This window comes from Nannospalax galili, unplaced genomic scaffold (genome assembly GCF_000622305.1).
Source record: "Nannospalax galili isolate Female #2095 unplaced genomic scaffold, S.galili_v1.0 scaffold1258, whole genome shotgun sequence".
Taxonomy (NCBI): domain Eukaryota; kingdom Metazoa; phylum Chordata; class Mammalia; order Rodentia; family Spalacidae; genus Nannospalax; species Nannospalax galili.
Window position 1 is genome coordinate 949104 of NW_008341370.1, and position 23867 is coordinate 972970.

At 42.8% G+C, this 23867-nt stretch overlaps 1 protein-coding gene across 3 annotated transcripts in view; it reads left to right on the forward strand.

The window, feature by feature from the left end:
• Positions 1–23867, forward strand: part of LOC103737119 (AT-rich interactive domain-containing protein 1A) — a 90299-nt gene that overhangs the window by 37192 nt on the left and 29240 nt on the right. For all 3 annotated transcript variants that reach the window (XM_029565239.1, XM_029565241.1, XM_008836829.3), the window contains 2 exons: positions 923–1375; positions 3283–3399. In XM_029565239.1, the coding sequence (XP_029421099.1) occupies positions 923–1375; positions 3283–3399 (570 nt within the window). The remainder of the gene's footprint in view (positions 1–922; positions 1376–3282; positions 3400–23867) is intronic.

Sequence of the window (23867 nt, forward strand, 5' to 3'; positions counted from 1 at the left end):
GAAGAGAGACGGGAGGGAATTCTTTTTTTCTTTGTTTCTGGAGACAGGATCTCTTATATCTCAGGTTGATCTCTAACTTGATATGTAGCTCAGGATGACCTTGGACTTCCTGATCCTCTCATCACGTGTGCTATTTTTGTTATTTGGAGACTATACTCAAGGTTTTATGCATACTATGCAAACACTAACTGCTGAGGTGGGGGGGGTTGCACACGCGTATCCCTTTAATATTCTTTAAATGGAGACTAAATGAAAGAGAGACCCAGGCGAACTTAGTAATTTGCAGACTATCGAGATTCCTAAATGCTAGGTAGGACTTCAAGGTGTTTGAATCAGGTTGCTCTTGCCTTTCACTGTGGTTAGAATATGAATTCCTATCCTATAAAAAAAACAGCCTGGGTCATTATAAAAAGAATAGGCTCGTTGGTAAAAAATAACTTGCCCAAATATTAAATTGTGTAAGTTTTCAGTGGATGAATGCAGTCTGTGTTTCAACCAAACAATAGCCAAGTTTGGCCATTCTTCATGGCCCAGTTTAGACAGGGATAATAGAAGAACCTTAGACCTTTTTAGTGTGAGGCATGGCTTGCCTGCTTTTCAATATTTTTATTTATTTTTTTTACATGTATGAGTGTATTGTCTGCATGTGAATAAGTGCACCCATGTCATGAAATGCCCATGGAGGTCAGAAGAGGGTGTCATATTTCCCTGGAACTGGAGTTAGGACATTGTTAATCTACCACATGGGTGCTGGGAATCAAACCTGGGTCCTCTTCAAGAGCAGCCAGTGTTCTTAACCACTAAGCCATCTCTCCAGCCCCTCCATTCCCAACGTAAAGACACAGCTTCTGATAGAGAATATAGTATTTCACTTTTCTTCTTTGAAGTGAGTCAGTGCTAAAATTCTTTTCTTTTCTTACAGATTCCACCTTACGGACAGCAAGGCCCCAGTGGGTATGGTCAGCAGGGCCAGACTCCATATTATAACCAGCAAAGTCCTCACCCCCAGCAGCAGCAGCCACCTTACTCCCAGCAACCACCATCCCAGACCCCTCATGCCCAACCTTCATATCAGCAGCAACCGCAGTCTCAGCAACCACAGCTTCAATCCTCGCAGCCTCCGTATTCCCAGCAGCCATCTCAGCCTCCGCATCAGCAGTCCCCAACTCCATACCCCTCCCAGCAGTCCACGACACAACAACACCCCCAGAGCCAGCCCCCCTACTCACAGCCACAGGCACAGTCTCCCTACCAGCAGCAGCAACCTCAGCAGCCAGCATCCTCGACGCTTTCCCAGCAGGCTGCATATCCTCAGCCCCAGTCTCAGCAGTCCCAGCAAACTGCCTATTCCCAGCAGCGCTTCCCTCCACCACAGGTGAGATGCCCTGCCTCTTGCTCTTTGCTGTTCCCCTGCCACAGACAGCTTGGGGGTTGGTGTCATGACAACTTTACCATGCAAATTGGTTCTCTAATGTACATTTAAAAGCCAATTACACTCTGAGTAAACATGTTAACTGGATTGGTTGAACAGGTATAAACTTTATAATGACCTGTAGTTCTTACCATGAAAAAAATAGGGTACTGGAAAATTATAGAATAAGAAATTTGCCAGGCATAGTGGTGCATCCTAGCACTTGGGAGGCAGAGGCAGGTGGATCTCTGTGAGTTCCAGGTCAGCTGTTACCTACAGGGAGACCCTGTCTCAAAAAGACAAAAATAAAGAAATAAAGAAATAAATAAAGAAATTAAAGGTAAATGGGACTGGATTTTTTTTCCCCCCATATAAGAATTTGAGCATCCAAATAACTTTGGTCTTTTTAAAAATAGTTGCTTTAGTTAGCTGTACCGTGTGCCATTCTGTTTTAATGTGACTCAGAATTTTCTGTATTCTTTCATTCTTAGTTTTTGAGGGTGGATTTGATTTTGAGAAATAGTAAAAATTCATTTAATTGTATCTGAAGAACAAGGTAGGTAACAAAACCTCAAAAAAAAAAAAAAAAAAATTGGTAGCCGGGCGGGGGGGGATAATAAAAAAGAAAAAAAAATGGGGTGGGGATTTTATCCTGTGGGCCAAAGGCCAGCCTGGTCTACATAGTGAGTTCCAGGGCAGCTGAGGCTACAGGGAGACCCTGTCTCAAAAAGACCAAAAAAAAAATAAAATAAAAATAAATTGGGCTTAATTCTTTATAAAGCCATATAAGGAAAAATGACTAATGACACCAGTGATTTTTATGTCTTAGTGACATCCTTGAAATCTCTCACCCAAAGCAGTATCTTCAAAGGAATCAGTACCACTCACTTTGAGTCAGTTTCTAGCATGAGTTTTTTGTTTTTAAAATTAATTGGATTCAGCTAGGTGTGGTGGCGCAGGCCTTTAATCCCAGAATCCTAGCACTCAGGAGGCAGAGGCAGGCAGATCTTTGTGGGTTCAAGGCCAGCCTGGTCTACATAGCAAGTTCCAGGCCAGCTAGGGCTACAGGGAGACCCTGCCTCAAAAAGACCAAAAAAAGAATTAATTGAATTCATTTCTTGATAGATGTTAACTTATAGTTAGCTAGACTTCTGCCTTTAACCCCAAGAAATGACTCCCCCTGGGTAACAACAATAAACTAGCAGTGATTCCATCAGAATCCACTGTTGACATTAATTTGTTTTTGTTTTTTCAAGGCAAGGCTTTACTATGTAGCCAAGTCTGGCTTCAAACTTCCTATGTAGCCCAGACTGGCCTTGAACTTGTCATCCTCCTGTTTTTATCTGCCCAGTGCTGGGATTATAGGCATGTACTACCATACCAGGCTAACTTTTGGCACTGGGCATGGTGGTGTACTTTGGAGGGAGAAGCAGATGGAGCTCTGAAATTGAGGCCAGCCTGGTTTACATAATGAGTTCCAGGTCAACTGGGGCTACAGGGAGACCCTGTCTCAAAATGTTTTATTTTTATATGTGTGAGTGTTTGCTTTTGTGTATGCACCATGTGCATGCAGTGCCTGTGGAGGTTAGAAGACGGTGTGAGATCCCCTTGATCTCGAGTCAGAGGTTGTTACAAGCCACCATTGGGTACTGGAAACTGAACCATGGTTTCAGCCACGGAGCCATCTCTCCAGCCCCGCTGTGTCATCTCTACCTATGGCTCAGATTTTTCTGTAGTCAGAAAATATGTGTACAGTTGTGCTTCTCACATTCAGTTCCACTGTATGGGAAAGTGCCACAACTCTTTGATAATGAAGTAAGCTTGCCTAGTTCCTTAATGTTAGACCCTCTCAGCTTTTATCTTTCTTTTAGGAGCTTTCTCAAGATTCATTTGGGTCTCAGGCATCCTCAGCCCCCTCAATGACCTCCAGTAAAGGAGGGCAAGAAGATATGAACCTGAGCCTTCAGTCAAGACCCTCCAGCTTGCCTGTGAGTATTCCTGCCACCTGTTAAAGGTGGTGGAGCAGAAAGGAAATAAAACTGGTCTCTGGTTTAATGTTTTGGTGATATTGATATAAGCTATACCTTGAATCCATGTTCGGAATTCTGAACAGGAATTCGTAGACGGACCATGTAAAATATCTGTGGGTTTTTTGTTTTTTGTTTTTTTCTCTTTGCTTATCTAGGCAATAGGTTTGTGATCTGTTTTATGGGGTTAGTTGGTTGTTTTTCAGACAAGAGTCTCATGTATCCCACATTGGCCTTGAACTCCTGATCTTCCTGCCTATATCACCAAAGTGCTCAAATTATAGGCATGCACCACCGTGCGTATTTCTGTGTTGTTCTTTTGTTAATGCTTTTTGTTTGTTTAATTTTGAGAATGTGTCTCATTGTGTACCCCCTGCCTGGCCTAGAACTTGCTGTGTAGACCAGGCTGGCCTTGATCTCAAGGATCTCCCTACCTCTATCTCCCTAGTGCTGGGGTTAAAGGCCAGGTGTGGTGGTGCATTCCTTTAATCCCAGCACTTGGGAGGAAGAAACAGGCAGATCTCTTGAGTTTGAGGCCAGCTTGGTCTACGTAGAGAGTTCCAGGCCAGTGGAGGCTACAGGGAGACCCCGTCTCAAAAAGAAAAAAAAAAATCTTGGCCTCTTAGGCATAGACTTGGGAGAGCAGAGAAAGTGAAGATGTCATCTATTCTCCATCACTGCTGACAAAGGCTGTTTGGTTTTGCTTTGGCTTGACACCCCCCCTTTTTATATTTTTTGGTCTTTTTGAGACAGGGTCTCCCTGTAGCCCCAACTGGCCTATGTAGACCAGGCTGGCCTCAAACTCACAGAGATCTGCCTGCCTCTGCCTCCCAAATGCTGGGATTAAAGGCGTGCACTGCCACTCCAGGCTATGGATAGGTACTTTTATCTGGGCACTTTGATGCCCAGATACTTGATTATGAAATCACCTGACCATAGCCTAGGATTAAAGGCATGTACTACCACACCCAGCTATGGATAGGTACTTTTATCTGGGCGCTTTGATGCCCAGATACTTGATTATTAAATCACCTGACCATAGCCTGAGAAAGGAAGTATAGTCCAAGAGCTTGTGCTCTGGATGGACCACAGATGCATGACTGCTTTAGGTGATGATAATATTGTTGGTTAATAGAGAAGAATACTTGGTGTATGGTAGGCGCCATAAATGTCTGCCATAATAGTCATCTGAGAGGGCACAGAGACTTTGTGATGCCTGGAAAGCAGTTAACCTTAAGCATTCAGTATAGGCTGGTTGGGGAATGTTTACTCTTTATCTTACCCCACTATACTTGGGCAAAGTCTCAGCCTCTAAAAGTGAGTCTCTTGGAAAATGGAAGTTATAACTACGTGTGCCCTTATAGATAGGTCTTTTAAAATGTTGAGCTGCCAAGACACTGTAGCTTCTGGCTGTTATCCCAGAACTGGTGAACCCAGGCCAGGAGTATTGCTGTGAGTTCAAGGTCAGCCTGGCTGGACAACATAGTGAGTTCCAGACCAGCCTAGGCTAAAGTGTGAGACCCCTATGTTAGTAAAACAAACTTTTGAGTCTACTTGGATTTTCAGTTATTCAGACTTAGGAGAAAATGACTTTTGGATCTTTCTGTTGTCATTGTTATGGTTTTTTTGGTTTGTTTTTGTTTTTGTTTTTCTTTTATGTACATGTGTATATTGCCTGCGTGTAAGTAGGTGCTCCTGTGTCGTGCAGTGCCCACAGAGGATAGAAGAGGCTGTCGGATCCCCTGGAACTGGAGTTATGGACAATTGTTAGCTGCCATGTGGGTGCTGGGATTCAAACCCGGGTCTTCTGCAAGAACAACCAGTGTTCTTAACCGCTGAGCCATCTCTCCAGCCCCATTGTTACGTTTTGACACAGACTATCGGTGTGTAGCCCAGGCTGGCCTTGAACTTATAGCAGTTATTTTGCCTGTGCCTCTCAAGTACTGGTATTGTGGCCATGAGCTTCCACACCCAGCTGGCTTCTAGATGTTTAAGGAATAGATAGAAGGCAGTAACTCTTCATCATGAAGCGTCCCTGACTTCTCAAGACCTCTGAGGCATAACCTTAATAGGAGAAGGTCTTCAGAGGCTCTCAGTACAGACTACGGCCAAGATGAAGAGCTGCTGTCAGGATGAAATTCATGTTGTTGTCTTTTTCAACTGAGGCGTTAGAGGGTGGAAGTGTCTGCATAAAATAAGCACCTTTTAGCCCCTTCCAGTTAGTGTCTATCAAGGTCCTTTTTTTTTTGTCTTTTTGAGACAGGGTCTCCCTATAGCCCCAGCTGTCCTGAAACTCACTATGTACACCTGGCTGGCCTCGAACTCACAAAGATCTGCCTGCCTCTGCCTCCCGAGCGCTGGGATTGAAGGCGTGCACCACCACACCCAGCTTTTACCTTCAAAAAAGTTTCTTGCTTCTGGTGACACTTTAGTTACAGGGTTTCTCTGTGTTGTCAGGTTAACCTTGATCTGGTAACTGTTTAATAGAAATATATTTCATAATTCTGAAAAGGGTCATATGTAGGCATGCTGTATATCTTCTAAGGACTGGGAATCTAAGAATTTCTAATTTGACCCATGGACATGAATGTGCAGGTAGCCTTTTATGCACAGAGAGAGTAATGTTCCTGGGAATCCCTCGAACAATTCCAGATTGAGACATCTGTCCTGGTTTCCTCCAAATGGGTCATTTGTCCTGTGGCAGAAGCTTCCTATAGATAATTTTGGCATCTTGTGGTTTTGTTTTTGTTTTTCAAACAAGTTATTGCTATGTAACTCTGATTGGCCTAGAACTTGATATATAGTTTTGGCTGGTGTTGAACTCCTGACAGTTCTGCCTCAGCTTCCCAAATCCTGTGATTATGAACATGTGACTGGTATCTTGGGTTTTTTCATTGATTTTTGTCCTTCTGCTGTCTGGACCAAAAAAAAAAAAAAAAAAAAAAAAAAAAAAACTTTTTTGGGTTTTTTTTTTTTTTTTTTTGTTGTTTTGTCTCAGATTTTCCTAACAGGGCTACGAAACAGTCACATCTGAAGAAATCTAGTCAGATTCCTTCCAACTCTCTTTGCCAGTTAAAGGATGTTTGGTTTCCTAGTGTACCACTTCACTATGGAGGTCTGTCTGTCTGCATCTGTGCCTGGCGGCCGAGCAGGTGCTGGCCTGGCTGGACAGCTGTGCTTCCAATTGCTTGTATCTCCCCACTCACTCACCTTACTTGCTTAGCTCTAAAAGAATTAGGTTTGTGCTGGGCATGGTGGCGCACACCTTTAATCCCAGCACTTGGGAGGCAGAGGCAGGCAGATCTCTGTGAGTTCCAGGCCAGCTGGGGTTACAGGGAGACCCTGTCTCAAAAAGACCAAAAAAAAAAAAGTTTATGAACTTCCTTTATTCTGTGGAAGTTTTGCTCAGTTATTAACGTCAGACATCTAGCTGTTGTTACCCCGAATGTTACCACAATATTTAATGAGTTAATTTTTCATTAGTCTTAGAATAAAATCAGAAACCTTGAGTAAATGATTACCCAGGCATCAGAAAAACAGATGGTTGTATCCTCCCCGAGCTCCTCATCATTTTTCTGAATCAGTAGGTCTGGAGTAGGACCCCAAAATACATGTTTTCTATGGCATTCCTTCCTGATTCTGCTCTACAAATCCTGGATAGAACTTTGAGAACCTCTGCTTGAAGCCTTTCTCTCTGCCCATCTTTCAGCTACCTGAGGTCATGATGTATCTTCAGTTTTTAGGACCTTGGCACATATCTTTCCGTCATCTTATACTCCATCCCCAGCTCTTTTCTGTTCAGCTCAAATCTTCATCCTAAAGATCATTTCCTCAGAATTCTTCCTAATCAAATGAATAATTCGTGATGACTTGACTGACTAAAGGTAGTGTTTAGTTTACCTAAGAAAACTCTGCAACATTTAAGATGTGAACAAGTATACAGAATAACTCAATGTCTGAATACTCATTTTTAGAAACCAACTCATGACAAAACAGATAAAAACCTATTTAGACAGCCTTCTGAGATCACTTTTCCCGTCCTCTACCCAGAAAAGTACTATCCTGTGTTTGATATTTCTTTGCTTCATGTTGGGAGAGCATATTGCTGATTACTTATTTAAATGGTAAACTAGAGATCAGGCACTATGTATTAACCTGTGCCTCCTATACCTATAACATGATGCCAAGAACAGTACTTACTATACATGTATGTCAGTGTACCTATAGGAGAGGACTAGATTATTTTTACACCTGACTTGCTTTGTTTTGTTTAAGATAGGATCTCCTCTGTAGCCCAGACTCCCAAATGCTTGAATTACAACCATGAGCTCTCATGTCTTGCCAAGTTAACTTATTTAATGCAAGCTTAGTTTGGGCTGACTTGGTGTGTTATGTGTATTATAACATCACATAACCTGGCTTGTAGTAGATTCTCTCATTGACTAAATGAACCTGAGCAGTGTTCATAACATTACTCTGTGTCTGAGTGGGACAGCTTTTTGCTTTTGCCAGAATTTTGTTTTTACTGCTAAGTTAAAGCAGACAACAGACTATTATGAGAAGACGCACACTCAGTTGTAGAGGATATGTTGTTAGTCCTTATTGACAGTGATCTTAGAAAGTAAGATTAGGGTTCGTCATCTACCACTTTATGTTAAGAAGGTCTTTGTAAGGGACAGGTGAGCATATTTCTAAGGGTCTTTATTTATTTTCTTCATCTGGAGGAAAAAATCTTTTAAGAGACTGTCCTGACAATTGATGTCCGACTTGTGATTATCTTTGCTTTAGAAATGAAGTAGAAGTTCATTTAGAAAATGAAGTTGTATTTTTAAGATTTTTTTTTTTTTAAGCATGGTGGTATATACTTGGTGGTATATACTTATAATTTCCGCACTGTGAAGACTGAGCCAGGAAAACATGTATTGAGGCCAACTGGTAAGATCATATCTCAAAAACAAAAAAACCTTCTGTTTTATCCAAGTATATGTTGTTTCCCACAATAATGCATACTTCTGTTTTTTCTTAGTGAGGCACATTTATAAAGTTTCATTTGGTCTTGAGAATGTATCTGTAATAAAATTATGAAAATGGATACAAGATCAAAAGCCCTGATCTAGATAGAAAAGCTTAACTTCCAGATTTTTAGTATACATTAAGAATTACTTATAGATTACTGAAAGCATATGTTACTGAGCTCCTCTTAGGAGATCCTGATTCACTAGGTGTGGAGTACACCCCCAAATTTACATTTTTTCAGTCGGTACTGATGCTTCCAGCTTATAAGACCACAATTGGGGCTGCATGCCTATCACAGCACTGGAAAGCAGATAATCTCTACCTGCCTTCCAGTTTGAGTCCAGCCTAATCTACATAGCAAATTCCAGGCCAGCCAGGGCTACTTAATGAGTCCCTTTCTTTAAAAAAAAAACAAAAAACACAGTTGATTAACATTAAGCTAGATAAACCTTTGAAAAATGTACTAGTCTAGGAGGCCACAGTGGTAACTTGGATGATGCTGGTGACTTTTGGCATTCTTGGGGCTAGACAGCGAATTGAAAATGGACCAAAGAAAAGAGACTTGGGCTAGGACATAATTCGTCAGTAAGGCAAGCAGGAAGACCTGAGTTTGGTCCCTAGCACCTATGTAACAATCAGACATAGTGGCTTGTGCTTGTAATCCTAGTGCTGGAGAGGTGGAAGCAGAAGGATCTCTGGGGTCTGTCTCCTGACTGACAGTCCACAGGTGGATGGCACCCGAGATTGTTCTCTGGCCTCCACACACAGTATATTTGTACGTGCTTGTACACACAAGAGTCTCAGAGACAAGACTGTCTTAGCTGTGGCCTCAGAGCAGTTCATTCCAGGGTCAGGGCAACTCTTGCGCTGCTGCCACCTTGATCTCGCTTCTGCTCCGAGGTACTCATGACTGGACCTCTTACAGTACCTTCCATTAGTAGGGCCACCCTGAATTGATCACTTAATCCTATCTACCTCAGAAAAGGCTGTTGAGTGGGAAGGTGGCTCAGCAGGTAAGAGTGCTTGCTGCTCAAGCTGGAATTCAGTTCCCAGAACCTGTTAGTAGAGAGAGCCAACTGCACAAGGTCCCCTGACCTTCACACAGGCTTGCTGGCACTTATGCACCATGCTTACATAGCATAAACACATGATAAGAATAAAAATGCTGGAAGCTGGGTGTGGTGGCAAGTGGATCTCTCTGAGTTTGAGGCCAGCCTGGTCTACACAGTGAGTTCCAGGCCAGCTGGGGCTACAAGCAGACCCTGTCTCAAAAAGACAAATAAATAGATAGATAGATAGATAGATAGATAGATAGATAGATAGATAGATAGATAGATGATAGATAGAGCCAGACGTGGTAGCGCATGCCTTTAATCCCAGCAGAGGCAGGCTGATCTCTGTGAGTTCGAGGCCAGCCTGGCCTACATAGTGAGTTCCAGGTCAGCTGAGGGTACAGGGAGACCAAAAAAAAAAAGGCTATAAAAGGCTTTCGAATCTATTTCTCTTGTTCCTCCATTGCCGTTTTCCTTCCAGGTTTGGTGTCTTGTTACAGGTTCTTGACGTTCCTCCTCCTCCTCCTCCTCCTCCTCCCTCTTTGATGGTTTCACATATGTATACAATGTATTTAGATCATATCCACACCACACTCACCCCTTTCAATTCCTCCCAGGTCTCCCTCCTCCTCTTCCTCCTCTTCCTCCTCCTCCTCTTCTTCTTCTTCTTCCTCCTCCTCCTCCTCCTCCTCTTCTTCTTCTTCTTCTTCTTCTTTCTTCTTTCTTCTTCTTCTTTCTTCTTTCTTCTTCGACAGGGTTTCCCTGTAGCCCCAGCTGGCCTGGAACTCACAAAGATCTGCCTGCCTCTGCCTCCCAAGGGCTGGGATTGAAGATTGAAGGCCTGTGCCACCAGGTACATTGTACCTGTATTGTTTGTTTTTTAAAGTAGATAAGTTCTCTGTGTGTAGAATAAAACCTGACACACATTTTATTATGGATATGGTAGGAAACAAATAGGCTCTAAACCTTGGGCTTGTGTGACTTCTGAGGTCATTTGAATTCTTAGGTACATGATTCTGACCTGGTTTGTCTTCAAGGATACTTCCTGTATATCATTTGACAGACAGAATATGTGTGTAAATGTCATAGTGAGTGCTCTAAGAGTTTGGTGAAGTCAGTGATCCATTTGTTTCTGAATAGATGAGCTTGGTTGCTCATCTCAGCTACTTGGGAAGCTGAGGTGGGAGGAACTCAAGTTTAAGGTTTGCCCAAGTAACTTAATGAGATCTCATCTCAAATAAAAGTAAAAGTATGGAGATGTAGCTCAGTGGTAGAGTACTTGCCTAGTGTGCACAAGACCCTAGATTCAATTACTTATACCACATATGTATATATACATATAGAGACATACATGGCGTGTGTGTATATGCAAAATATTTATAGTTGGAAAACATCATTAAAAAGTTACACATCACAGGGCAAGGTGGTGTACACCTTTAATCCCAGCACTTAGGAGGCAGAGGCAGGTGGATCTCTGAGTTCCAGGCCAGCTGGGGCTACAGAGAGACCCTGTCTCTCCAAAAAAAAAAAAAAAAAAAAAAACCCAAAACAAAATGTCAGGAGTGGTGGCTTGTACCTTTTATCTCAACCCTTGGATGGCAGAGACAGGCAGATCTCTGTGAGATCAAGGCCAGGGTGGTCCATATAGTGAGTTCCAGGCAGGCTGGGACTAGGGAGGTCCTGTCAAAAAAAAGTAGTTGGGTAGGAACTAGATGTGAATGTGTTTGCGTGGTTGTAAAGGAAAAGTCTTAACTGGAGCAGAGGCCCAATAAGAGTGTGGATGAGGTTGCAGTGAGGATATTCTGGGCTGGCCAGGTTTTCCACAGCAGGGAGTAATAGGAAGGAAGAACATTAGGTCTCTGACTGTGAGACCCTGGTTCACGTGAGCCCTCTGCATCTGACCTTAGAGGCCTTAAAGGCAGAGAATTTTTTTTGATGATCTGTTGATTTATAGTAATAACTTGAAAGGGGGCTAAGTCTGAGAAAAAGTGAATAAGCTGAATTATTGAACTAATTCTGGCAGGAGGTATGGGAGTCTACCACTTCTTATTAGCATAGTCATATGCCAGAAAGAATTTATAGACCTTTTTTAAATGTACTCTTATTTGATGGACAGTTTAAAGATATTGATTGACTAGTTAGGTCTGAGGAAGAGAAGAAAGGAGGGGAAAAGCGATCTCATTGTCAGCAAGGTTAATGGAGAAGACTTCATTTTTGAGTAGAAGTACCATTTTTATGTTGTGGAGTTAATGGTTTAGTCCCCCCCCAAAAAAAAAGAAAGAAAGAAAGAAATACCTAGTTACTAGTCAGATATGAAAGTCTAAAACTTGGATGGATCTGGGTGGAGCTGGAGAGCTGTCTTGTGTTGTATGGTAGTTAAGAGTTAAAGTCGTGAAATGAAGTAGATCTCAGAGGCTGCAATCAGAGAGAGAAAAGAGCCAGATGGGACCCTGAACAATGCCTACGGTCACTGGTAGATGCAGCCAACAGAGAGCTGGAGCTATCGGCAGAGAACCAGGACTGTGATATTTCTGAAAGCCAAGGTAGAAGGGAAGAATGGTCCATATCAAATTTATATTTCAAGGAAAATAGTTGGATTTGCTACAAAGCATTTTTATTAGAAACTGGGGTCCTTTTAACAAAGGAAAAGAAAACAAACAAGGGAATGGTAAAGGATAATCTTTACCACAACCACCCCCAATAGGGTCTTATGTTGTAGCTCAGGCTAGCCTGGAACCTACTGATCATCTTCCTTTGACTCAGAGTATTGGTATTACACAGTTGTACACCACCACATCCAGGGAAGAGAATTCTTAAAAGACATCGAACGGGAGAGGTGACAGAATCAGCCCAAATTCCTCCGCTTCATAGTAACTCCCGTTTTCATTCTGTGATGTTCTCTGAGAGCTTGGATTCTGTGATCTAGAGAGAGGAAATGGGAGGGAGCTATGCTGTTCTTATAGAATCTGAGAACAGGAGCAAGGCCAGGTAGCAGCCATAGTCAACATCAGTGGTTTGGGAAGGGCAGGAATTGAAATGTCTGGGCACTCACTTTCTGTCTTACATGTAAAAAATACAACACTCGAAATCAGAATCTAAATCCAGCTTGGATATTTCAAATGAAGTATACCCCTTAGCAGGCTACCTAGTATAATAAAATCATAGGCAGTATTGAGACAGGATCTTTCTATGTATCCTACTCTCATCACAAAACCCAGATGCTCCTGCCTCTGCCTCTGGGTTACAGGCATGTGTCACCACACCCTGCCCTTCTGTCACATGCTTTCATAAAACAATTACTAGACTTGACCTAAAAGAATGAATGGATTTCCATTTTACTTTTTAAAATCATATTTGTTTGCTTGTTTATTTTGTGTGTGTGTGTGTGTGTGTGTGTGTGTGTGTGTGTGTGTGCGTGCGTGCGCCTGCCTGCCTCCAGTGTGTCCCTGTATGCAAATGCAGACATGCCACACAGTGCTTGTGTGGAGGTCAGAGAACAACTTTTGGGAGATCTCTGCTTCCACCATAGGAGTTCCAGAGATCAAACTCCAGTCATCAGACTTTACCCACTGAGCCATCTTGCGAGCCACATTACATTTTTTTCTCAGACCTTCTGATGGAGGCACAAATGAGAAAAAGGGCAGCTTTACGGGAGCCGCCCCTAGGAATAAGCCTATAGGATTTGCTTGGAAGAGCCAACTAGGAAGGCTTCAGAGTAGAGCATGGACTGGGGTTTGGTTCTTTGGTTCCCCTACATTGGATGGAAGCAAGCCCTATGTTATAGACCTTTTTGTTTAGATAACAGTATTCCGGCTAATGCTAAGTTAAATCAGATCCTTACTACTCAAGATAGTGTCCAGCTGTGTGGAAATTGCCTGGGAGCTTGCTAGAAATGCAGCTTCTGAGGCCTAATCCTTGATCTGTTGGTCTTACTCCAAGTGATTTCTGTCTATTAGTTTAGAAACATGGAGTTAGTTACTAAGAGCTTAGAGTAAGAGCCACCCAACTATATACCTTAACTGCCTTCCTAACTCCTGATCCTTTCTGCCACTCAACTGCTTGAGATGTTTTTAACTCTCTGTGTCTGTTTTGTTGTTTTGTTGTATAGCTGGACTGGATCTTATTGTGTAGCCTAAGCTATTCCAGCACCCCCACCTCAGTCTCCTGAGTGCTGGGATTACAAGTGTAGCAACATGCCCAGCTGTCTTTGTTCTTAATGACCAAGCAGATTTCTATGTTGGCTTCAGAACCCAACTGAAATACCTTCTCTGGAGCTTCTTCCTCATTTTCTGTGTTGGCAAAGCATTGTACCTGGTACCTCCACTTTGAACTATCCGACCTCTGTGCTGAGCTAGACATAGATGCAGTAAGCCTTTGTGGAATGATCTGTAGCTTATTGCTACCTAGCTGAATTTAGGGGCCATCTTTTTGCTGTCTAGGTCTGTTGGGAGGAATGATATATCCTCTGAGTGCTTAGAAAACTGGAAATTATGAAGGATTTTACTCTTACACTGTTTTTAGTCCCTTTGTTCATTTCATAGTAGGGGAGTGAGAGCCAACAGTCCTTGCCTGGGGTTTGGCTGGTTTATCTTCTAAGGGTGACAGAAATGCCAGTAGCAATTTGGTAAGCAAAGAAGCTAGGTGTTCTGAGTTGGTGACCTGTTATCTTTACATCTGACGTGTTTGTGATTGCTCCCCTGGAATTGAAGCTCTGGTACTCTCACAGTCTTGAAAAGGAATTTCCACCCCCACCTCCCCTGTGCCTGATCTGCTGCAGAGCAGGGTGTACCCTGTACATGTAGCCCTCCTTTTCTAGAACGCTTGTTCTCTGGCAGAGCCAGCCAATCGGCTTCTCAGTTTTAGTCACACTGCTGTAGCTCTGATACTGCCTGATGTCTGCTGAAGCCTGTGCTGCTTGCAACAGAATGCTGCATGCTTGTTCCTGGGCCCATTTCCTGTTTCTATTCTAGTCACTGGTTGCTCAGCTATGCTTCCTGCCTGTGTGTCTCACACAGATTCCTCTTGCTAGAACCTTTTGTTTTCTTCAGAACAGCCTCAGTCTGAAAGCAGCTGAACCTTACCTCTAATACGATGGCTTAGTCAAGACTAAGGAGGACTGATGGGAAGTACCCCTTCCCCAGCTAAGCACACCATTTGACTTTGACCTTGTTTTGTCATTTGTCCTCTATAGGAAGCTATAGACCAGAAATTGGTATAAGAAGATAAATGCAGGGCGGGGGTGGGGTGCTGGAGAGGTGGCTCAGCAGTTAAGAAGAGCACTGGCTGCTCTTGCAAAGGACCCAGGTTCAAATCCCAGCACCTGGATGGCAGCTAACAACCATCCATAACTAGTTCCAAGGGATCCAATGCCCTCTTCTGTCCTACATGGGTACTGCATAGCACAGGTGCACTTACATACATACATACAGTATAACACTCCTACTCATAAAATAAAAGTTAGAGGGAGGGGACTGGAGAGATAGAGGGCTCAGTGGTTGAGAGCACTGACTGCTCTTGCAGAGAACCCAAGTTCCATTCCCAGCACCCACATGATGGCTATGAACCGGCCTTAACTCCAGTTCCAGGGGAATCTGAAGCCCTCCTCTGACCTCTGTGGCATTGCACAACACGGGTGCACTCACATACATGCAGGCAATACACTCATACACATAAAAAAAGATAATTTTAAAAAGTAAGTAAATAGTTTTTTAAAAAGTTAGAAGGAGACCCTATCTTAAAAAAACAACAAAAAAAAGTAAATGAAGATACATTGGACCACACTTCTTCACTCATCACACACACAAGGTTATCAGGACTGGTCTTCCCTGAACCCTTTATACGTGCTGCTTATATACCATGTGTCTCCTGCTATTGAGGAAGATGCTTGGTGTCCTATCTAGTGCAAGCCTCTCTGAAGCTCAGGTTTATGTTTACTTGGGTAGGTTAGGCAGTGCTGTCTTCAGCAGAGTAAGAGCCTACAGGGAACACGGGAATAGAAAAAGCTTGTGTCGACTCAACCTTCCATCTCGTATGAACAGTTCAACTCTTATGCCCCCTGCCCCCCACCAACTTAGAACGGGAGTGAATGTGCATTTGCAGAAAGGTTCGAAAATAGGGGAAAATGAAGGAGGCTGTCCTGGACAAACAAATTTAAAGCACTTGAGAAAAGCATTTGCTTAGCAGAGTATGCTTTGTGAATGAATGTGTTCTAGTTCTACACAACAACTAGTCTTCTAGGATCATCTCATAATAGTGAGTCAGTGTTTAGTACCGAACCCTGGGCCTCGGTACGATTATAGAGAAATATTTAATAATGATAACTTGAGTTTATAAAACAAAGATTGAGGGAACATGATCTAAGTGTGGACTTCAGAAACAGAACTCAAATTGACCTAGAGGCACTATCAGATTGATTGCTCTGAGGTTCTCCCTTTCCCCAAATCTGGAATTCAGGAATGACTAAGGTGAAATCAAAAAGGAGCAGTTGCTGCCGCCAGAAACAGCATCTAGTTTTGAGGATGAAATCTGAATACTGTAGAAACAAGTGAAGGAGACAAATAACGGTCTCATGCTTTTGATCGTATTTCATGTTTGCTTTTGATTAATAGAATCTGGATTTTTTGGGGGGAACGGGGGCTCTTTTTGAGACAAGGTCTCCCTGTAGCTGTAGCTGGTCTGGATTCGCCAATGGAGACCAGGCTGGCCTCAAACTCACAGAGATCCGCCTGCCTCTGCCTCCAGAGTACTGGGATTAAAGGCGTGCGCCACCATGCCCGGCTAGAACCTGGTTTTTATGTGATTCTTGAACATGTAGTATTTAAGCCTTTTAACTTATAGGAAAAGTGTAAAATGCTTGTTCACCACATTAACACCACTACTTTCCTATCTTTCCCCGGCACTTCCCACTTTCCATATGGGGAAATTAAGATCCAGAAAAGATCCACTGAGGAAATGAAAACATCAGATTCTTTGACTTCCAGTTAATTGTTTTACTATTTTATTTATTTTTTATCTTTTTGAGACTTTTTATCTTTGGACTAAAGACATGTACAACCGTGCCTAGCACATTGTTTTACTATTAAGACCAATTCCAGCAAAGGAACAACTGAAAGATCCCTGGGGGTTGGAGAGATGGCTCAGCGGCTAAGAGCACTTCAGAGTTGGGTTTGCATTGCCCATATCAGGTGGCTCATAACTGCTTGTAACTCCAGCTCCAGAAGAAGCTGAGGCCTGTGGCCTCTAGGACACCTGCACTCATGTATAAACATTCACACAGACATGTGTGCATACATATAATTAAACGTAATAAAAATAAATCCTTTTTTTTTTTTTTTTTTTTTTTTTTTAAAGAGGCTGGGCCTGGAGAGATGGCTCAGTGGTTAAGAACATTGTTCTTGCAGAAGACCCAGGTTTGAATGCCAGCACCCACATGGCAGCTAACAACTGTCCGTTACTCCAGAGGATCCAACAGCCTCTTCTGTCCTCCACGGGTATTTCATGACATGGGTGCATTTACCTACATGCAGGCATAACACTCATACACATAAAAATAATAAATTAGCTGGGCGTGGTGGCACACGCCTTTAATCCCAGCACTGGGGAGGCAGAAACAAGCGGATCCTCTGTGTGTTCGAGGCCAGCCTGGTCTACAGAGTGAGTTCCAGGCAGCTGGAGCTACAGGGAGACCCTGTCTCAGAAAGACCAGAAAAATAATAATAATAATTAATTTAAAAATTTTTTAAGGAGAAGAGGCTGTGGATGGTAGTTTGTGTTTAACAGAGATGGCCTTGTGTTTGACTCTACACGATTCCTGATCATTCAAAAAGAGAGTTCAAGGGGCTGGAGAGATGGCTCAGTGGTTAAGAACACTTGACTGGTCTTACAGAGGACCCACGTTCGATTCCCAGCACCACATGGTGGCTACGAACCGTCATTAACTCCAGTTCCAAGGGAATCCGAAGCCCTCTTCTGACCTCCAAGGCATTGCACAACATGGATGCATGGATGCACTCACATACATGCAGGCACTACACTCATACACAATAAAATTTAAAAAATAAATAAAAAATATTTCAAAAAGGTCAAAGGAGGGGGAAAGAGAACAATGCCATGTCTAAAACTACCTTGCCTTTTATGTTCTTTGGGTGGGGGGTGGCAATCTTTTTGAGATAGGGTCTCCCTGTAGCCCAGGTGGCCTGGAACTCACTATGTAGACCAGGCTGCCCTTGAACTCCCAGAAATCTACCTGCCTCTGCCTGGGATGAAAGGCATGTGCCACCAGTGCCCAGTTGCCTTTCATATTCATATTGGGAGAAAGAAAGAGAAAAAGATGGTTGGAGGAGACAGGCTGTGATTTCTACGCAGTTAGCTTTTGGATTTAGATCTATTCTCTGGAAGGGTATAGGACGCCTTTACTCTGGAAGAAGTGAGTCCTCCAAGCCTAGAATCTTGTGGAAGTCCTGAGTCAGCAGATGGATGAACTCAGTTGCCTTAGTGTGACTGTGGCTTCCCTTCATTTTCTCCTTCCCTTACTTTCCCATTTGGTGCTTTTATAACTTTCTGCAGAGCAAAATGAAGTAGTTGTCGGGCTTCAGCGATTTTCCTTCTGCAAAGACCAACCAAACCCAGAAAATCGGTCCTAAGATGTGTGATTGCCAAGTTGTTTTTTGACCTTGTGGGACTTGGGCCTATGGAATAAGAAAATCCAAGTCCTCCTAGTAAATGCTATCTTTGCAGAAATCACTGGTCAATCTCAGAGTCCATCAAACTTAGTCTAGAAAGACCCCTAGGTGTGGTATTATGTTAACACAACTGATAAATCAAGTATAAAAGTAGCTCTTTGCCTTTTTTTTTTTTTTTTTTTTTTTTTACTCACTGAACTGAATCTCATAAATTGGCTAGACTAGCTAAAAACAACCTGCTTCCACTAGCCACTCCCCAGGGCTGGGGTTATAGACATGAACCCACACACAGGGCTTTTATGTGAGTACCTGCCATCCAAACTCAGGTCCTCATGCTCATGCAACAAGCACTTCACCCACTAGGCCATCACCTCAGGCCCCTATTTTTTGTTTCTAGAATTATCTTGACTAGTGGTGCTCTGGAGATGTCTTCGTATGTAACAAATATTTCACCCTTTCTATTTGTTTGTTCAGTTGTTTGGTTGTCCTCTAACTTTGTCGATAAAAGCCCCTGTTGGTGGTTTTATATTAAACAAAAGTAAAAATTAAGTATAAAAGGGAGTCTTTGTCTTTTTTTTTTTTTTTTTTTTTAATGACATTTGTGTTCTCCCTGAAAGCTGTGTTGAAGTTGGTTTGTGTTCTGGTGATGATTTTTTAGGAACCAGTACTTGATCCATCAACTTCTGGCCTCAACCTGTTCCATCTTCCCCCACATGGTATCAGCATGGAATGGACTAGTATTATGACATAATCCTTGATTGCCATGAAGAAAAACCACCTCAAAGGTGCTGACTTCCTTCCCATTTGACATTTCCGTCTTCCCAAGGAGGCCAAGAAACCATGTCTTATCTAAGGTGGGAACCTAGGCATTGAAGAGCCTTGAGTTTGAAAATCAGCAGACCTGTCACTTAAGGCCATCCTTGGTGTGGAAGGAATACTGAATATTGTTTACTGAGTTGAGTGAAGGTAATTTCCTGACGTTTTGCAGAAGGGAAAGTTAGAAAGAAACCCAGTTTCAGATGAAGGATCAGGTTTCACAAAAAGTATTAATAAGAATGTTTGGATTTTTCCCATACATCACCTTCTAGAATTCAACACAGCCCCCCCTGTGTTGAGTCATTCTTCTGGTTTCAAAGGTCTTTGAGGTTGGTGGCTCTCTTTTTCTGCTTTCAGAGTCTACTTGTTCCCCAGTATCAGATTTATTTGTTCTACCCAAGAATTTGATCTTTTGTCTAGAGTATAGTAGAGAAGACCTATAGCTATTATGAATTTAAAACTTTATAGAACTAAGGTTACTGTCAGTCCCCTAATTCTTTTCCTTTTGAGTGTGGGGGGCGGTCATTTTGAGACAGCGTCTCCCTGTAGCTCCAGCTGGCCTGGAATTCACTATACAGACCAAGCTGGACTTGAACTCACAGAGATCTGCCTGGCTCTGTCTCCCAATTGAAGTGCTGGGATTAAAGGCATGTACCACCACACCCAGCTCCATCCCCTAATTCTAAATTATATTCAGCACAGTGCCCACTTTGTCTTCTGCCTTCCCCAGTTGACCTTACTTGCTTTCTGATTGCTGTAGTTCTAAGGGGAGAGGCAGTTGATGTGCAATCCTATAGCAACAAAACCTCTCCTTATTATATGTCTCCTAGCCAGAACTGTGCTTGCTTTCTGTGTTCCTTTCTTGGCTCCCGTTTTTGCTGCCTTCCTTAGTCAAGTTGTAGGGTCATAGCTGATGATCTTCGTGGAACAGGCTTTGTGCAATTTGGCCTTCCTAACTGGGAGTGCTTGACTTGGAGAAAATAGCAGTTCCTGCTTCTTGCCTCCCTAGCTTTACAGAGCCCTTGTTTCCTGCTGGGATTAGAACAGCCCTCTTCCACAAATATGCACTGCCCGGGTCTGACCCAGTTTTGGGTGTCCCCCCGCCATAGATTTAAGTCCATTAACTAGTGATTAAGTGACTCTTAAAATACTGTGTATATTTTTGGCCAAAAGGTAGTTGCTGAGTACATTTCCCTCTGACCAAAATGAGAAGTCTTTGAGAGACAGGGGACATGTGTATGGGGCGGGTCAGGATGGTCAAGTAACATCAGGATTATGACAGACTGGAGAGTAAGATTTCAGCAAGTTAGTGCTCAATCCATGGGAGGTGTAAAAATCTCTCAGCTTTTAGGTGGTCCATATAGGAGTTAAAATGTTCTGTGGGGCCTGTGGCTCTTTCTTCTGCTTCTGTGACCTGCCCATGTGGCTTTGGCTCCTTCCTTTCATGTTTGCTCCCTTTGAGCTGGTATCTAGAATTTTTTGTGGGGTGCCTCCTCTTACCTCTTTTGTTTTATTGCTGGGGGTGGGGGTACATAGAGGAGATGTTGAGCAGAAGCATTCGATGTGATTAAACCTCCAACTGAGATGATTTGTGGGAGCAAGATATTGACCCCTGGACCAATCAATGGCTGCTGCAGTAGCCAAGCTGCTGTGTACAAGAGCTCCCCCATAGGAATGCAGCAGCCCAGCAGTCTTTCTTCTTTCCCCTTTCACCTCAGTAACGCCCTCAGCCGCCACCCCGAGAGTCAGACCTACCTCAAGAGGTTTTGCTGACGTGAGTTAGAACAGCAAGTTCCTCAGTACTTTGCAGTTAAATTGAAATTTCTTCAGCAACACAACCCTGCCTCCCAGCAGTCTCCTTTCCAGACATTCCTTCCTTGCACTGCTCCGGTTCTAGCAACAGCCAAACTTAAGTTGCCAAAGCCCATTCAGAGTTGTACTTCAGTACCCAAAGCTTCCTCGTGGAGAAAGTCCCAAGCTTAGGGATCAGGTAGGGTAGGTGTAGAGATGAGAAGATTGATAAAAGATTGGACCCAGTGAGGATGCTTTTGAGATGGAGCATCTTTTCTTTTGTGTAACTGGCATTTTTCTGGTTATTAGTAGCCTGATTCTGCTCAGTCTTATGGGGAAAGGGGGATGACACAGTAAAATGCAATCAGAGACATTCAGGGGCCCCACCTTGGAATGAGGCTAATGAACCAGGGAGGTCCTATGGTCTTGTTTTAAAGTAGATGTTCCAAAGCTAAGTGTGGTGGCATACACCTGTAATTTCTCACTTGAGAGGTAGAGACAGGATCATGAGGCCAGCCTAGGCTGCAATAGTGAAACCCTGTCTCAAAAAGAAAGAAAAAGGAAAGTTCAACAGAATGACTAGCAGATCTTATTGAGTATAAAGCTAATTTTTTTGTTATTTTATTTTTGAAGTAGGGACTTTTTATATTGAGACTGGCCTTGAAGATGAACTCTTTAGCCTTCCGAGTAGCTGAGGCTAGAGGTGGACAGCACCAAATACAGCTCATGTCTCATCTTTGAGGTTCCCAAGGCAAAAAATAGGATTTTTATCTAGAGTTGTTTTGCCCCTTGTACATTATAAAGCAATTGATCCACCTTCTAGTTCTACAGTTTGGTGATTGGGAAGTTGGCCAGCGTGGTTCATGCCAAAGAAGAGCCTTGTTGCCCTATTGTTGGAGCATGTATGTGGCCCAGGGTTGGAGTTCGGCTTTTTCGTTTAAAAAAGAGTCTTCCCATCTTTTAGCTTGGGAATTGGATCCATAAGCAAGATCCAATTTTTCTGTAGTTTGAAAGAATCCTTGCACTGAGTGAGGAGGAAAGGATTGAAGGTTCTCAGGCTCCTGAGGTAATGCCATCTAGAGGACAGAAACACCTGGGCTTATCTCTCTGCACCACCCCACCCAGAGAGGAGACTAAAAATTAACTTCTTGCTTATTTTCATGGAGTCCACATCATCCTCCTTCCTACTCCCTTTTCCATTAAGTACCCTTTGAAAATACAAGGGTACGAAAAAGTACTGTAGTGTAGGAAAAGTGGATTTAGGTTAAGAAGATACCACAGACGTTATGAGTAGTAGGTGGGGAAAAGGGAAACACAGCTGTAAATGTCTAGCATTGAGTTATCTAATTTGCTTTTATGTCTATAAAGGAAGTGATAGAGGCCTGATGCGGTTGGCCTGTTGAGAAGGTCAGGGCTGATTGTTGCTTACCTCAGTTGCAGCTGGAGCTTCTACCTCAGGGTGGTAGGTATTTGAACCACAGCTCTATGTAATAGCTCCCTTTCCTTGAGCAAACCACTTACCTTAGCCTGTGTTATGTCTTTGTTAAATGAAGGGTAAAGCTGGGCATGGTAGCACATGCCTGTTACTCTGGCACCTCGGAGACAGCCACAGGAGGCTCATAAGTTCCAGGCCAGCCTGGGCTACATAGTGAGACCCTGTCTCAGGGAAAAAAAAAAAAAAAAAAAAAAAAAACAAATGAAAAGTATATGTGTAGATACCTACATCAGAAGAGAACTGTGAAAAATAAAATCTGAGTCGAGCGCTCACCTTAAAATTGAACACGTGGTAATCACGTTCATGTCAGTTCTTCCTCACAAAAGAGATGTTGTTTTATTAACTTGTTTTCAGCATCCTTTGAATTTGGAGGTTTGGTCTCTTAGAGCTTTTTCTATGAATCCTGACTTATATGTAAAGAATTTTTCTTTTAGAGGTAGGCTCCTGAAAAGCACACTGGAGACAAAGCATGGCTGACCCTTCTCTGCTGTTACTCCCCACCAGGCAGCCAGAAGATACCAGGAAGAATGAACCATTATCCCCAGAACAATAGTCCATTGTAGAAAAAGAGAAGGGGGGGGTTAGTGGTGGTGGTGGGTTTCATCTTATTCGTGATGTTTCTAGGATACAAACCAAGTTTTGGGGGACTGGTGGTAGATAAGTAGAAAATAGAGGTCTCTGAGCCTTTCTTAGAGCAGTATCTAGAAACTTCAGTTTTACACACTCAGTGTTACACATTCTAAAGCATGTCATCCAAGGAGATGGTGTTTGGTCCTAAAGTAAAAGGATGGTACCAGCTCTCTCTTCACCCTTTCTGACCAACATGTACGTGAGGAGAGGTGGCCTGTACTAAATTTTGGTTCATTCTTGGCATTTCCTCCAATCCCAGCTAGCCTACGCTTTTAAAAGTGTTTGGTAGAAGTGGTCTCTTCCCTTTCAACCTTCAGTAAGCATGTTGCCTAAGAAAGGCTTTTTGATGAAAAACCCTGTGTCAAAAAAACCCAAAAAACCCACAAACAATAAACAAAAAATAGCTTTTTGCTTTTTTTAAAAAATTTTTTTTACTACTTATTTTATGTGTTGCATCTATATAAGTGTACTCATGTCGTGCAGTGCCCATGAAGGTCAGAAGAGGGCGTCAGATCCCCTGGAACTGGAGTTACAGATGATTGTTAACTGCCATGTAGGTGCTGAGAATTGAACCTAGGTCCTCTGAAAGAGCAGCCAGTGCTCTTAACTGCTGAGCCATCTCTGCTGCCCAACTTTTTTCTTTTTGAGGTTTTACTTTGTAGCTTTGGCATTGAACATTCATCCTCCTTCACCACTTCTCAAGTGATGGGTTAACTGGCAACCAGCACCACGCCTAACCCCACAAACTGATTTTGCTTTAAGTAATCAATTGTCTTAGTCCTTTTTCCTCTGTTTGTAGAATCTCTTGCCTCCTTTTCTACTTTCTGCCCTTTGAGGGTTATATTTCCCACATTTATTCTGTGTTCTTTAGGATTTCTTCCCGATCTCCAACGTGAGACCAACTTCCTATTAAGTCTCTGTGGGTTTTTTTTGTTGTTGGTTTTTTTT